We start from the raw sequence: 16,294 nt of genomic DNA on the forward strand, positions 1-16,294 counted from the left end.
GTTTGAGGATAGATGTTTTAAAGTATATACCTCAGAGACTCAGTTCTGTCAATACATTAAATGTACCTCTCCTTAAAAATTTCAAATACTATGAACATACAGTAAGCTGACAATTAGTTCTTCCATGTCAACCATCAAGAACAGAAATTTGTTCAAGGATTATGATCCTCAACCACATGGTACCCAAGAGTATAAAGTACTGGTTAAACCTGCCAAATATCATGAAAATTTCCATACAAATTTTGTGTAATCGATAGAATAAACCTTGACGTCTAAAGATTGAAAATATAATCCACACCAACACAACACACAAATGAGTAGTACCATAACTAGACCTGTACAAGCTCACCATCATGAAAGGAAATGGGACAGACAAGAATAGAACTGAGTGAACTGAATTCTTAAAATGAATACAAGTAAAATGTTCAAGATTATACTATAAATTCCAGAAATCGAAAGAAGATACAAAAGTATGATATAAAAGAGATAATAACAATAAAACCCCCACGAACCAGAATCAGCAGGAGCAGCAAGAAGTGCTACACTACTGCCTTCTAGCCCTGTTTATGGTTCGCTATACATACACTTCTCTGCAACCTACTCTTTTCTCTGCCAATTTTTATTTCTCCAACTCAAATTATCCATAACAATTCAAATAAATATTTGAGAGAGGCTTTCTCCTCTTACCTCCTCTCTCGATCTCTCAATCTTCATCACTTCTCTGTTTCTTGGACGAATTGATACGCATAGTAGTACATTGCCGACACAGATGCTTTGGAACTCTTCTGGTGATGAGAATCATCACAAAAGAAAGATAAGTGGACAATAGAGAAGTAAAAGATGAGGAAATGGAAGCAATTCCCGTTAATGTAATTGTAGATTTTGTTTGTGTTGGGAGGAAAGGTTAAGAGGAAAATTCTCAAAAGAATCAATAGAAGGGAGGTGGCGGAGGAGAAGCATATGAAACCCCAAAGATTGGTGGTAGTGGCCCTTCGTACACGGGTGCTGGAGGAGGCGGTGGGGAGGCAGATGGTGGTGGTGGGGGGTTTTCACATGGGATCGGAGGTGGTGGTGATGGTGGGGGTGGAGAGTGGTAATGAATTGGCGGTGAGGGTGGAGGTGGAGAATTATATTGTACAGGGGGGGGTGGAGAATGGTATTGAATTGGTGGTGGTGGAGGTGATGGTGATGGTGGCGGCAAATAATGAATTGGCGGTGGCGGTGTTGGTGATGGTGGGGGTGGGGGTGGTGAGTACTCTATACATGGTGGAGGAGATGGAGGTGGGGGTGGTGAGTACTCTATACATGGCGGAGGAGATGGAGGTGGTGGTGGTTCTATACAAGGAGGTGGTGACGGTGGTGGAGGTGAATTGATTGGAGGAGGTGGTGAATGGATTGGAGGGGGCGGTGGTGATGAATAGACATAAGCAGGAGGCGGTGGCGGTGAGTGTGGTGGAGGCGGTGGTGGTGAGTGCTGCGGCGGAGGTGGAGAATTATAATAGTAGGGAATTGGAGGTGGTGGAGAATGCAGGGGTGCAGGAGGTGGCGGTGAATTTGGTGGCGGCGGTGGTGGGGAGCGTACACAATAAGGTAAAGGCGAGGGTGGTGGTGGAGAAGGTGGGGGAGGTGACATTGAGGGTGGTGGTGGAGATGGTGGCGGAGGCGACACAGAAGGCGGGGGAGGAGATGGTGGAGGTGGAGAAGGTGGTGGAGGAGACGGTGGGGGAGGAGAAGGCGGAGGAGGAGATGGCGGGGGTGGAGGTGGAGGTAAGTAAACAGGCGGCGGGGGTGGGGGCGGAGGCGGAGGCGGAGGTGGAGGAGGTGGCAAGTAAACAGGTGGTGGAGGGGAAGGTGGAGGTGGAGGTGGTGAATAAACCGGTGGCGGAGGTGACGGTGGAGGAGGCGGTGGAGAGTAAATTGGTGGAGGAGGTGGTGGCGGTGATAGGGAAGGAGGCGTCAAAACAGGTGGTGGAGGAGGTGAAACTATTGGTGGCGGAGGAGAAGATGGGAGAACCGGTGGAGATGGCACCGGCATTGGAGGAGAAGGTGGAGGAGGAGTCGGTAAGGAAGGAACAAACGGAGTACACCTAAACGAACCACAATGAGCGGGCTTGAACGCCCTACACTGCGCGGCGGACCGCTGCGCCGGCCGTGCCGGCAAACAATTTCGTCGATCATTGAAATCCGGCAATCTCAAGCACACCGGAGGCTCGCCAGTAAAGAAATTATACGAATAAGTAAAGTTCTGCAGACTCGGAAGCTTACATATACTCTCTGGAATACTCCCCGAAAGCATGTTGTGAGCCACATTCAGCTGCTCCAAGCTCAGCATATCTCCGATCGTCTCCGGCAACGGCCCCATCAGCTGGTTGAAGCTCACATCGAACACCGTTAGGTTTTTCAGCAACCCAATCTCCTCCGGTAGACAAGATCTGAACCCATTGTTCATGAAAATGATCTCGTTCAAGGTGTCCGACATGTTGCCCAAGCTCGCGGGCACACATCCGTGGAACTTGTTGTTGGCCAGAACGATAACGGAGACCGGCGAGTTTCCGAAATTGTCCGGCAAATCGAAAACAAATCGATTATGGTTGATGAAGATGGCGTCCAAGTCCTTGTCGAATAGCTCGCGAGGGACGGTTCCTTCGAACTCATTGAATCGAAGATCTAAGAACTTTAGGGTCGGCAATTGAAGAACAACACTCGGAAATTTTCCGGCGAACCTGTTGTTGCTGAGATCTAATTCGAATAAGAGCCTCAAGTCCTTGAACTTCCGTGGGACTGTACCGCAAAACCGATTCGAGTTGATGTGAAACAATGCCAGATCCGTGAGAAGTCCGAGCTCCTCCGGGAGGTATCCTGCGATGTCGCCGTGGTTGAGATCGATGCCGGCAACCGTCCGGATCTTGTCATTGTCAAGTGCGGGAGCACAGTAGACGTTGCTGTAGTTGCACACGTCAGATCCGACCCAATCGGCGGTGAGATTGAGGGGATCGGAGAGAATCGCTTGCTTCCAAGCTTGTAATGCAATGTAGGCGTTTCGGAGTCTAGGGTTTTCGAAGACTAGAGAGGGGTCGACGGTGACGTTCTCCCCTCTGTCGCCGAACTCGTCTCTGTAGTAGAGTAACTGGCGCTGCTTGATGAACATGGCTTCGGCGTCTGTGAGACCGCCATTGCCGGAGAAGTGAATGGGGTCAGAATAAGCAGAAGCAGAGTAGAAGAGCAAGAAGATAATGAATTGCAGAGAGAGAAGATTAAAACAAAGATGGTGTGTGGTGGTCTTCTTCTTCATCTCACATGAAACATCTGATTACTTTCCCTAATTTTCTTTTGTTTTCACTCTACTCTTCAACTTTCTCAGTTCAGGTTGAGAAATAAATAAATAAATAAATAAAATGGGAGATGTGTAGTGCCTGAGATCTGAGGAGAGAAATGTAGAGAGAGAGAGAGAGAGAATTTGGAGATAGGTTTTGCGATTGGGTAGTGTTTGAGGAGAGAGAAGGGGTATTTTCTAGGGATTTTGGGGGAGTGCGAGTGAGAGAGAAATAAGCAGGAAAAGAGACAGCTAAATCACAGCTCAAAGCCCACCAGATTCTCTCTTTCTCTCTCTAACTTTCTCTCTCATCATTCCTTTTACTCTCCAATTTTCTCTCTCTAAAAAGAAGGCGACTTTATTCTTTGTTTGAATCCGTTTCCCATTCAACTTCCCTATGCTAAAGGTTAGCATAAATTAAAAAAAAGTTATTAATTATTAATTAAAATTTTTACTTTAAGTATATTAATTAAAAGTTGTAATGATGTGAACTTGTTAAAGGCTCGACGGTGAGAGAAGAGCGCCGGCGATTTGACCCACGCCGGATAGACTGGGCTGGCCGGTTGCCGGTAGATTTTACAAATCCTCAATTTCCTTTTGCTTTTAATTTTTGAAACGGTTGTGATTTGTTTGTATCATTGCATGACTGAAATGCATAGAGTGTGACATATATATTATCTATATATATATATGCGCATGAAGTCCAGGACAGACACACATGTAAAAACCTGCCATTATTGTACAAGTATTCTGTACATTCACAGCAAAAATGCTTGTAAATAAAAACTTGTTCTTTAGCGTGTGAAAACTTTCATTGAAATGTATATATATTGCTTACTTATAAAAGTTGATTAATTAATTTATTTTAAAATAGAATGCATTAGGATAATTGAATTGGCTGAGACAACAACTAAGTCATATCAATTGCAATTATTTCCAAGTTATCCCAATAAAGATTTTACATGTAAATTATGTATATTAAAAAATATTGATGTTAAGGGTTAATCTGAGTAAATTTTAGTGCTAAAAACAAATATATATATATATATATATATATATATATATATATTAAAATTGTTGGAAAAGGGGTTTGCACCTTCATGTGCATTTGTAATTTAGATTACTAATCAATTTCTAAATGACATTTCACAGAGAATTAATTTTTTTAAAGAAATCAATTTTAAAATTACTACTAAATAAATATTCCCTTATTTAATTAAATGGAACCAACCTTTTGTTTAGGTCTTAATCAAATTAATACGAAAACAGTTATAGAACAAGTCGAGTGAGCTTCACTCATAATTTATTTTTATTGACGCAATTGACAAAATAAAAGGGGCATTTAATTAAAATATATATAGAAAGATTGGCCTAATTAATGGATCAATAGAAACGTCCCTTTCCACTAACAATTCGTAACAGCATTTATTGGAGTCTGGAGATAAGTCAGTAAGTAAGTCGACGCATGCATGCATGTTATGGCTACACATGATGATGATGAGGATGATCATGGCGATGATGATGGTGATGGGGACATAGTTTTTTGAGGAACAAATGGGGTCTGATCTTAGCTACACTTGTGGACCCCATGTAAGAAAGCGACATCATCCACAATTAGTATGTGATGGGCCCACACGTTTCACGTATTGCACGGCTAGATCGTCGGCGCCGAGGGACGACCTTTCATTTTTTTTGGGGTGCAGCGAGTCCGCGTACGCGTCAATTCGCACTGTATCACCACTGACTCGCACTTGCCATATTTTTACTAGGAGACCCTCCTATATTTTCTTTTCTACTCTTTTTATCCATATTTTTCTTTTATCTTCTTTTTCTCCCACTTAAGTCAGACAGTTAATAAAAAACTTTACATGCGCACACTTTGGTAAATTTCCTAACTAATTTGACATTTAGATTTTTTTTTTTTTTCCTTTTATACTGTCAGGTGACTAGGGATGGTAAATTCTCCATCCCAACAGTCTCCACCCTATTTAGGACAATTTTTGAGCCCCTTTTATGCAAACAGGGATGGAGTAATTTTTGAAAATCCGACGAAAACGGGGATAGGGTAAACCCGCCCCACCCCCTTTAGGGTACACATTTTCTAAAATACCCTTATATATTATAATATATTATTAAACTATATTAAGTATATATGAACATATTTCTGAAAATAAGAAAATTTATTTGTTAAAAAATTATAATGTATATTAAATGGGGATGAGGATTGCGGGGATGGGGAATGGAGGGCAGGGGCGGGGGCAGGTATGGGGATTAAAGTGAAATTTTAAATGGGGATAAGAGTGGGGATGAAAAAAAATACCGTGGATAGGGATGGGGAATGAGATCCCTGCCTCGCCTTCCCTATTACCATCCCTACAGGTGACTCGGGCCTCTTATTACACTCTATAACCGAACACAAGTAGCAAGATAAGAACATGTACAATGGCAAAATAATTCGAGACCACGTGTTTTGGAAATTAATAAATTTCATAAAAGTATTAGGGTAAATTGTATTAATACTTCTTGAAATTTCGGTCAATGTCACTCAGATACGTGTCAACGACTTTTTTAACAATGATACTCATGTGGTTTCAAATATCATATTTGCCCTGATTATTTAATTCAATTAATTTATAATTTATCGATTATGTTAATTGACAAAATTACTCTCATCATTAATCTTCTTTCCTTACCATAATCATTAACTCTTTTTCTTTTCTTTTTTTCATTTTAGTACCCTAGCTGCCAACACCACCTCTCTCTTCCCAATCTCAAACATGCCTTTTTTTTTTTTTTTTTTTTTTTTTCCCCTGTTGTGGTTGGTCTGGTTGACTATGGCTGTTTTTTTTTTTTCTAGGCTGGTGGGGGTTTTTGTGGTGTGTTTTAGGTGTGGCTGTGGTGGTGTCTAGGTTATAAAGGTATTTCAAAATTTTATTTTATTTTTTCTGTTGTGATGGTGGTGGTAGTTCTGGTAGAGTCTGGGTGTTTTGGTGGTGGTTCTTGTGACATTTGGCACATATAAGTTTGAGTTAACCATAGATATTTTTTATTTTTTTATTTTTTTATTTTATTGTGGTGTTTAGGCGTGGTGGTGGTGGTTATGGCGATATACAATTATGGCTATTTAAAAACAAAAAAATTAATTTTCTTTTTTATTTTTTATTTTTATGTTGCGGTGATGGTTATGGTGTTGTTTAAAAAATAATAATAATTTTCTTTTTTGTTTTTTAATTTTATGTTGTAGTGGTAGTTATAGTGGTATAAGTATTATTATATATAAACCATATCTATATGTATAGAAAAGATGAAGAGGTTAATTTGATCCATTAAATTTAATTATGAGGTTAAATTTGTAATTTCATGATTTAAATGGAGTTGTTGAAAAGTCAAAGAGTTAAAAGGTAATTTCATATATTTCCAAATGTCTAGAGGGGTGTCGTGCATATTTTTGAAACATGTCAGTGTAAAAAAAGTTATTGATCGTCCGTCGAATAGCACTGACCAAAACCTCCGGGGTTTTCAGTTCAATTTACCCAAAGTATTATTATACAAAAGCTTAATGTTAAATTTATATTTATTTATAGCTATTTTTAGGTAATATAATGAGAGATTCATACCACGATCATGCGTGTTGTTTATTATATTTCTATTGAATACTTTCATGCTATGTTTGGTATGCAGGAATTGAATGGAATGCCCATTCCAAACATTCATTTGTTTGGTATACAATTTAAAATGTAAATGGCCATTCCATTGGAATGCAAATTCATTTCCCAACAAAACCTATGGAATGGCCATTCCATTCCCAAGTAATTTTTTTTAAAAAATCAATTTCTCAAAAAACCCTCATGTTTCAAGTTCAAAAACCACCATTACCTTCCACCGCAACCACATCCACCTTACTCACCACCACCACTACTACCGTCTTTCACCACCACCACCACTTTCCACCACCACCACTGCCATCGCCTTTCACCACCGCTATCGCCACCGTTTGCCTCAACCACCGCAACCGCTACCGCCAGCACCACCACTGCAATTGCCTTTCACCACCTTCCATCACCATTGCTGCCACCGCCACCACCCTATACCACCACCTTCCACCACAGCCTTTCACCACCACTACCACCACCGCCGCCGCCCTACACCACAACCTTCCACCACCACCACAATCACCACATTTTACCACTACCATCATCACCACCGCCTTCCACCACCGCTGCCACCGTCTTTCACCGCCTTCCGCCACCTTCCATCACCACCGCCGCACCACGGCCACCGCCTTCCACCACTACTAGCGCCGCCACTGCCTTCCACCACCACCATCGTCACCACCACCACCACCACTACCTCCACTGTCTTCCACCACCACTATCTCCTTCCACCACACTACTGCCACTGCCTTCCATCACCGCCGCCGCCTTCTAACACCATCACCTACACTACTACCGCTTTCCACCATCCACCACCACCACTGCCACTATTTATTTTTAAAAAATTATTAGAGAATGTCATTTTGTTAATTTAATTTATTTGTTACTAAGAGGGATATTTTTAAAAATTCAATTAGAAATTTATTCCATTCTAAATTTTAAATTGATCCAACCAAACACTAGAATGGCTATTACGATTCCATTCCTACACATTTCATATTTACAACCAAATAATAATAGGATGAGAATGTCCATTCCATTCCCATTCACATTCCATTCCCACTTGCATTTCATTCCATTCCTACACACCAAATGTATAGTCAAAGAAATATGAAAAATGTTTCAGAAAGAAAAAACCTAAAAATTAAAATACATGACATGTAAATTTAATAAAATAGTAGAAAGGAAAATACATCTATCATACTTCGAGAGTTGAGACGAACGGATTACTAAAAGTAGTTAATTTCATTTTATGGGATCCATAATACAAGGAGATGAAAGACAGATTACAATGCAATAATAATAATAATTGGGGTAGGATGGACGAAATAGATAAGCTTATGTGATATGGAGTACATGAATACCAAATAAGTAAATAAATAAATAAAATTTTAAAAAAATAAAAATAAAAATAAATAAATTAAAGAAATTGATGAAAACGTTGTTTTTTTACCTTAAATAGTGACCACCCGGTGAGGGTCATTCAATCTGCTTTGTTTTGCCGATTTTTTTGTCTTTGTAAATAAAATAAAATAAAATAAAATAAAAGAAAAAAGAAAAAAAGAAAAAAAAAAAACACGTATACCATGCACGCTGCAAAAGTATTGCTGAGTGGGGATGACTTTTTGGCGTTCATGCACCTGAAAATTAATTACCAAAGCTTAAATGCAGTTGGAAAGTCTTCGATTATGATCTATGGGGCTGGGGGATATTGACACTCCTCGTTTTACAATTGCAATTCATTATTGATTTGGTTATATAAAAAAAAATATTTTATTTAAGAAAGATAACTTATTTTTTGAGTTTTGTCAAATAGATAATTTATTAACAAATATATATATATATATATATATATATATATATTTACGTATAGCAATTTTTTTTTTTTTTCCATTCAAAAGAGATAATTTATTAAATAAAAATAATTTTTTTATAATTTTCTTCAATTTCACAAATTTCAATTTCCCATAAAAAAAAAAAAAAATTGAAAACATAGTTGTGGATAAAAAATAAAAAACTCAAATTTTGGCAAGAAACCCTCTAAAATAAAAGGTTGATATAAAACTCCCATAACTATCAAATTTGTTGCAAACTACTATTATAATGACAAAAATGCCCTTAACATAAATTTAATATAAAAAAATCATTTTAGGTTCTAATGCCTTCTTAATAATTTAAAATTTGAACTTAAAGTTTGAAAATTACACCATTAAAGTGATTTTATAATAATAAATTTCCTTTTAATATAATTTTTTTAAAAAAAACAGGGTTTAATTTTAAATGATTTGAATTTTAGGTTTTCTTTTTTTTTTTTTTTTGAAAAATAAAAATTTTAGAAAATTGTTTTAAAGTATTTTCATTTTTTTATATACCCACCATTAAATAAAATCAAAATTTTCTATGACAGCACTATGCCAAATGAATTATTTGTATGAATATTAATTTTTATTTAATATTAAGGGGTACCATTTTATTAAATTTATATTAAGGGATATTTTAGCCATTATAACATTACTTTGCAACAAATTAGATAGTTAGGAGGTTTTATGTCAACTTTTTTCTTTAGGGTTTTTTCTTGCCAAAAATTGAAAGTAGGTGAGGTTTTTATACAATTTGCCCTAAAAAACTAATTTAAAATTATTTTTATTGATTTGTAAAACCTAGATAAGGCAAAAACTACAAATAATAAAGAAAAATCATATCCTTGAGATATGAACATAACCATAGATGGAGCTAATTAGGTCCCGGGGGCATTCCTCAACCCTCTTAACGTTTAAAAATTTACATTTTTTTTATAATTTATTAGATTTTTTTTAATATTTATTACATTGTATCCATCGGAACATAATTTTTGGTTAAATCCCTGAACATAACTATATAGCATGATAATTAGACCAATTTACAAATTAAAATTGTTATATTAATGAATAAAAAAATAAAGAACCAACTGTATTTTTTTTACCTTTCAAAGTGAATGATGAGAGTTTAAATAGTAAAATGAGTGTATAAGTATCTTGTCAATGACAAATATAAAAATAAAAATAAATAAAAAATTTAATTACTAATAAAATATAATAATTATATCTAATGGTTACTATATCATTACTTACCGAAAAGAAAAATAGTTACCATATCCTTTATATAAAATTATAAATATAATATGTATTTTAGAACTTCTATGTTAACAAAAGTTTGTAAAGCAATCTCATTTGACTGAAAATGTTACTCACACTGTGGGGTCGAGTGGGCACTTGTCAATTTATTTAAAAACTTAAGATATTAGGTTGGGTTAACACTCCACCCATATATATCTAATCACTTCCTCATTCTTCGATGTGGGACAAATATCCCCTTTTAACATTCTTTCCCGCTTGAACTTGCAATGCCCTCATTGAGGTTGGGCTACCCAAACGCCCTCTAAATCAGGTGCTTGGCGTGAGACCAAATTAAGAACCGTGTTTGACTCTAAAGCCAACTATAACGGATGAACACGTTTTTATTTATTTAAAAATTTAAATTATTAAATGAGACTAATACCCAATCTATATATATACACTCAATCTCTCTTCCATATTGATCGGAGACAAACCTCCTTGTAACAAGAAGCAAGGTGAATGTAGATAAAGTGTAGGTAAACTCAAAATGGCGTGGGGAGTGGAGAGGTCCCAATCTCAGCCACCCACTGATTAATAATATCGGCGTACTATACATAGCCTATTCAATGGGTGGATTCACGTCGTTTTTTGTTGTTTCTTTTCACTGTCGTTGAGGTTTCGCTGTGAGCAGCATTTCTCACGTTTCATTGTAAGTTTTTGTTCCCGATCTCCTGATCTGTGCCGTTTCCGAGGGTAGATGGTTGTTGGATCGCCGGAATTGGGTTTGTTTGTCTGCTCCTTTATGGAGCTTTTTGGTGTTTTGCGCTGGGAGTGGATCTGATGCATCTGAGTCCTTTGTCGACGTATGCTGTCGCTGGTGCCTGCGCTGGTGTGTTTGGTCCTCTCGCCGGTGGTTTTTTTTATGGGTTCATCATTGACGTCATGGGGTCTTTCTCTAGCACTGTTTTTTTCTTTTGTTGTGGTGGTTTTCCTTCTATAGTTGGCACATTTTCTTTGGTTTGTCAAGACTATTGATCTTAACTATAAGAGGTGTTAGTTAATTTTGGGATGGTGTTTTATGTGTTTTTGATCTTATGTTGTATGGCTTGTTTTCTTGTCGGGGTGAAAAAAAAAAAACAAAAGGTTTTAATGTGAATTGTACACTTAATGTCAGTCAAAAAAAAAAAAAAAAAAAAAAAAACACAACAACTCAAAATGGCGTTTTCCAAAGGAGTGCGGGAAAAGAGTACAGGTGAACCCAAGAACGAGTGGGACGTAGTGCCACGTAGGAAAGTGAAGCAGATGACGAGTGACAGACAGCAATTCCAGCTGGAAGGCTCGTCATGCAACGTGGCTCACAAGCACCACCATGTCCTCATCAGCTTTTAAGGACCCACATAAGTAACGGACTTGAATGATGTCATTTACGTTGACAAGTGAAAGCTCCACCGAGTATCGAGTTAAATCGTGATTATTATTCTCCACAAACTGATCCTTCTGTATTTGTGAGTTGGCATCTCCTACAAGTGACCTTTATTTAGAAACATCACAAAACAAAAGGAAATAAATAAATTATGATAATTTCAGTTCTTGATTGGATGACAAGAAAAGAAAAAAAAATTAAAAAACATATACAAACTTGAAAAAAAAAAGAATTATAGTTGACGTCTAGTATATCTTTTAAAATATAATACTTTAACTCTTTAATACATTTTTTTTTTCTAGAATAATCTCTTTAAAATTTTGCTCTTTAAATTAGTCACGTCACCTATTTTAAGAGTTACGATAATTTTTTCTTTCAAGAGCCACGTAGGTAACTTCTACTCTTCAAATTTTGGGTTGCAACAACCTCTCCAAATTTTTACTCTTTAAAAAAATAATATACTTTTAATAATATATACTTTTTTTTCACTTTTATTATTTTAGTTATTTGTAATTATTTTTAATCGGTGATAATTGATATTGCATTATTTATTTATTTTTTATTTTATAATGTAATGTATTGTTCTTATATTAATGGAGTGATGATTATTAGATGATGAACATTTGTGATTATATAAGATGAAAATTATAACTATTAAAATATATATATATTTATTTTACCAACGGCTATATTTTAATAGCTATAATTTTCATCTTATATAATAACAAATGTTCATCATCTAATAATCATCACTCCATTAATATAAGAACAATACATTACATTATAAAATAAAAAATAAATAAATAATGCAATATCAATTATCACCGATTAAAAATAATTACAAATAACTAAAATAATACAAGTGAAAAAAAAATTTAAAAACTATTTTTTAGGTTAAAAAAAGGTTTTTTTTTTAATTAATTTAATTAATTTTTATTTTTATTGCTGTTGGCCCAAGTAAAAACCAGAAAAAGGGAAACAATTGTTTTGGCGCTAGGTTGATAGTCGGATACCACGAGCATTATCAAGAGCGCCCTTTTGGGTCCACCATCACGCGAGGCTGTTGTAGTCCAAAATTGTCCGTTTCTTGTCAAACAAGGCCCTTGACGATAGGGGTGCACATGGTCCGGTTTAAACTGAATTGAGAGTATTTTGAAACTAAATTATTTATAATGGTTCTACTATTTTTGAAACCAAACCGAATCATAATGTATATGGAAACAAACCAAACCAAACCGCGAAAAACCGGTTTGCTTCGGTTTGATTTGTTGGTTTTAGTTGATTTTTTTATTTTTTTTTTATTTTTATTTTTTTAGAGGGGGTAAAGTTAAAAAAAAAAAAACTACTAACATTGATATAACACGCAAAAAAAATAATTTTAAGAAGAAAAAAATGAAAGAAAATTGAGATATATTTGAAAATGAAAATTTAATTTTTTTAAAAGAAAATTTAAGGAATTTAAAGAACAAAAGAAAGAAAAGGGGCACGTAAGAAGTTTACTTAATTAAGATTTAGAATACGATATATATATATATATAGTAACGGTTTGGTCCGGTCCAGCACGATCTTAAATCAGGATCGGATCGAAAAATTACAGTTCCATAATTTTGGGACCAGGATTGGACCAAATTGCTATAAAACTAATCCAAGTACGATCCGGTCCGATTTTTCAATTTACCGAATTTTTTAAACACCCTTACTTAACAAGGCGGTTGGAGATGGCCTTAGCACTTCATTAGGTATCCTTTTTTTTTTTTTTTTTTTTGGGTTAAAAATTTATCATTTGTAACGATAAAATTCAAATTACGAGACAACATTGCTTACATACATGAATGATGTGACACGTTGTACTCTATTAAATTTGCATATACTTGAAGAAGCAAGAGTAAGCCAAAAAAAAGTGCATTTTCTTTTCCTCTTTATTTTTCCCTTTTACATTTTCAAACATGATATTATAGTTATTCTTTCTCATTTCTTTATTTTACTTCCAACTTCATCGATTTAAACACAGTAAGAAAGGGATAAGAAATATTTAAGAAAATAGAGAGAAAATTTTATTAACACAAAAAATGAATTGGAGTTTGAATTCAATTTCTCAACAAACTCACAAAAGACTTGTTTGAATTTAAACTATCACTTTCATATGTATATATATATTTTTATACCACTCACACATTTTTTATTTTTTCAGAGATTCAAACACTCACCATTTACTTTGAAAAGTAGAGGAGATATATTGAACCAAAAATCCTCGCTAACTATCTCTTTTATTTTAAAAGGTAAAAGACATACCTGTCATATATATATATATATATATATATTTTATACATTTCACCATTCTATGCTGCAACTTGCACATATTACCTATCCAATGTCAACTTCGTGTACATAAAGTAGTGTGACAAAAAGAGCATGCACAGAAATAATCTTTAACATTATTTAAATCTACTTTCGTTGAAGTTGAGTTGCCAACATGTGATAGTTGCCACAAATATTGATTCATTGTTCCACATTGAGTGTATTTTAAAGCATAGAAAGGATAAAACTATATGTTATTTATCATCTCCACAACTTACCATATGTAATGAATTGGTGGTGTCGTGGCCAAAAAGCACTAATTTAAAACTCAGAATCAAAATTAAAAAAAATAATAATAATAAAAAGAAACAGAAAAGTAGAAAAAAGTAGGAAGTAAAAAAGCGTTTGGGAGAACAGAAAGAAAATAGTAAGCCACGCAAATTACGGACACAAATACCGGGAATTTAATACCCATTTCACGGTTTTCTTGTTTAAAATCGTCGGCAGGACCTTTAGGTGGTGGGTGGGTCCCCATCACGCGGGAACAGGAACCGGAACTCAGATGACTACTTATTTTTCAATTGGGCCCCTCCATTTTTAATTTATCACCAAAATTCCACAGTTTGTTTTCTTCTTCCTTATTATTTCCCCATTTCAAATTATTTGAACTGAAGACTCTACACCGAATTTCTAACCAGATCCACATGCAATGTCTATTATTTTCTGCTTTTCTTTTTGTTTTTCCATTTTTACAGTCATTTTCCTTATACCCTGATTTACTATAATTAATAACTTCCTCTCACTTTTGTCCATTATCATTTATGCTACTTGTCATAATATTTGTAGAAAAACTGTGATATTCACAATCTTAAAAGGCTATCGAAACTAAAAATAAAAAAAAAAAGCCTATCGGAGGAAGAACGAACTTGTGGAAGAAAATGTCTATTTTTCCCTTTTCTTTTATTTTTTACTTGCGATATCTATTAAATTCTTAGTGTCAAAACTTAATTTAATGTACACATGTTATTTTATATATATATTTATTGCTTTGTATAATTGGAGCACCGCACAACTCACGCTAAATATGATAGCAATGGAGATCTTTTGACATAGAAAAGGAATCTCCAAAGTACAAGAAACATTCAAAATTAGTCTAGAAGGAAATTTAAACTCGATAATTAGTGGACAAATTATACACTGTTCAAGCTAATCCACCAATCGAGCTTTTGGAAGTGTCTATGGAAATTTGTGACTTCAAACTTGTGAGTTTAGAGCCTTTGGTCAAAACCATTTAGTAAGAATTTAATGTGTGTTCTCACATCTGCCTTGAAACTTCATCCCTGAGATGTCAGCAACTAGAAAGTTACTAAAATGAAAGTTATTACTATGTCACATTTGACTTTAGACACAAACAGTTTCATGGCCGAATGAATTGGATGAAAATTTGGTTTTGTGGCCGAACAAATCTTCAAGTTAGATAAAGACATAAAACTATGTTTTACTTCAAATTTACTACTACATATGTTTAACGAACTTTGTTCGTGTCTTTAAAACGTTATTCTCAGATGGGATAGTTGGCCACACCAGAACTTGGAAACCAAACTCATCATTATTTCTTTTCTTTTCTTTTTTCCCTATTGTTTTAGCAATTTTGATAGGTTTTCTCCAAATTGTCTCATGTGAAAACAGAATTCAATTTGTGTGGAAGCAGCCAAAATTTGATTGGATATAGCTCTATATTAATGTGAATTACCAAGACTACCATTGTCGGCACGTGAGAACAAAACCTTTCAACCTAATCTATGACCCAGTTATAAACGCGTACGCAGCGAACCTCACAACCAACTGTACCTGGCTTCTTCATTAACCCAAAAAAAAAAGGGCCCTCTTTTATAAAATACAACAACTATATAGTAAATATCAATTTATTCTTGTTACAAAGCCTCCAACTACCTTTTTGTTTTTGCTGGAATTTATTTATATATATATATATATATATATATATATATATATATTTTATTAGAGCCGGAATCAAATGATTGGACATAATCGAGACATTCTTTAGAAATTATTTTTGTTTGCGTATATAAATATAAAAGATTCAGAGCACCTGATTGGCCAGTACACCTGAATTTCTCTTTAAAAAAAAAATTATTTAAAAAATACAATAAAAAAAACGAATGGCAAGCTGGCATGTTGATGTTATGACCGACTATAAAGAAGACACAGATTTTGTTCTCAGAATTTTAATCACTTTACGGAGGGAGAAATCTTACTGCTCAAGATTTGTTATCACCATATTTTAAGAGAACAGAGCATTTCTTTTGTTACAACCATTGAAAAGCTAAATAATGTACAGTGGAGAAAAAAAATAGTACTCTGTAAATGTAGGAGACAATAAAAACTGTTACTTTTGATGGGCCCTTTTTTTTTTTTTTTTTTTGCGTCTGTGAATTGTCACGAGATTAAGTAGCGATTCTAAAGAACAAGGAAGGACACTTTTGGTGGTGTC

At 35.1% G+C, this 16,294-nt stretch overlaps 1 protein-coding gene across 1 annotated transcript; it reads right to left on the reverse strand.

The window, feature by feature from the left end:
* Positions 1–371: 371 nt before the first annotated feature.
* On the reverse strand, positions 372–3,665 carry LOC132280014 (leucine-rich repeat extensin-like protein 4). Its single transcript, XM_059782116.1, has one exon. The coding sequence runs from the start codon at positions 3,290–3,292 to the stop codon at positions 929–931; it is 2,364 nt and encodes a 787-aa protein (XP_059638099.1). The 5' UTR covers positions 3,293–3,665; the 3' UTR covers positions 372–928.
* Positions 3,666–16,294: the final 12,629 nt, after the last annotated feature.

Source organism: Cornus florida, unplaced genomic scaffold (genome assembly GCF_030987335.1).
Source record: "Cornus florida cultivar Cherokee Brave unplaced genomic scaffold, ASM3098733v1 CherokeeBrave_3.0.0_Hap2_Chr10, whole genome shotgun sequence".
NCBI lineage: Eukaryota > Viridiplantae > Streptophyta > Magnoliopsida > Cornales > Cornaceae > Cornus > Cornus florida.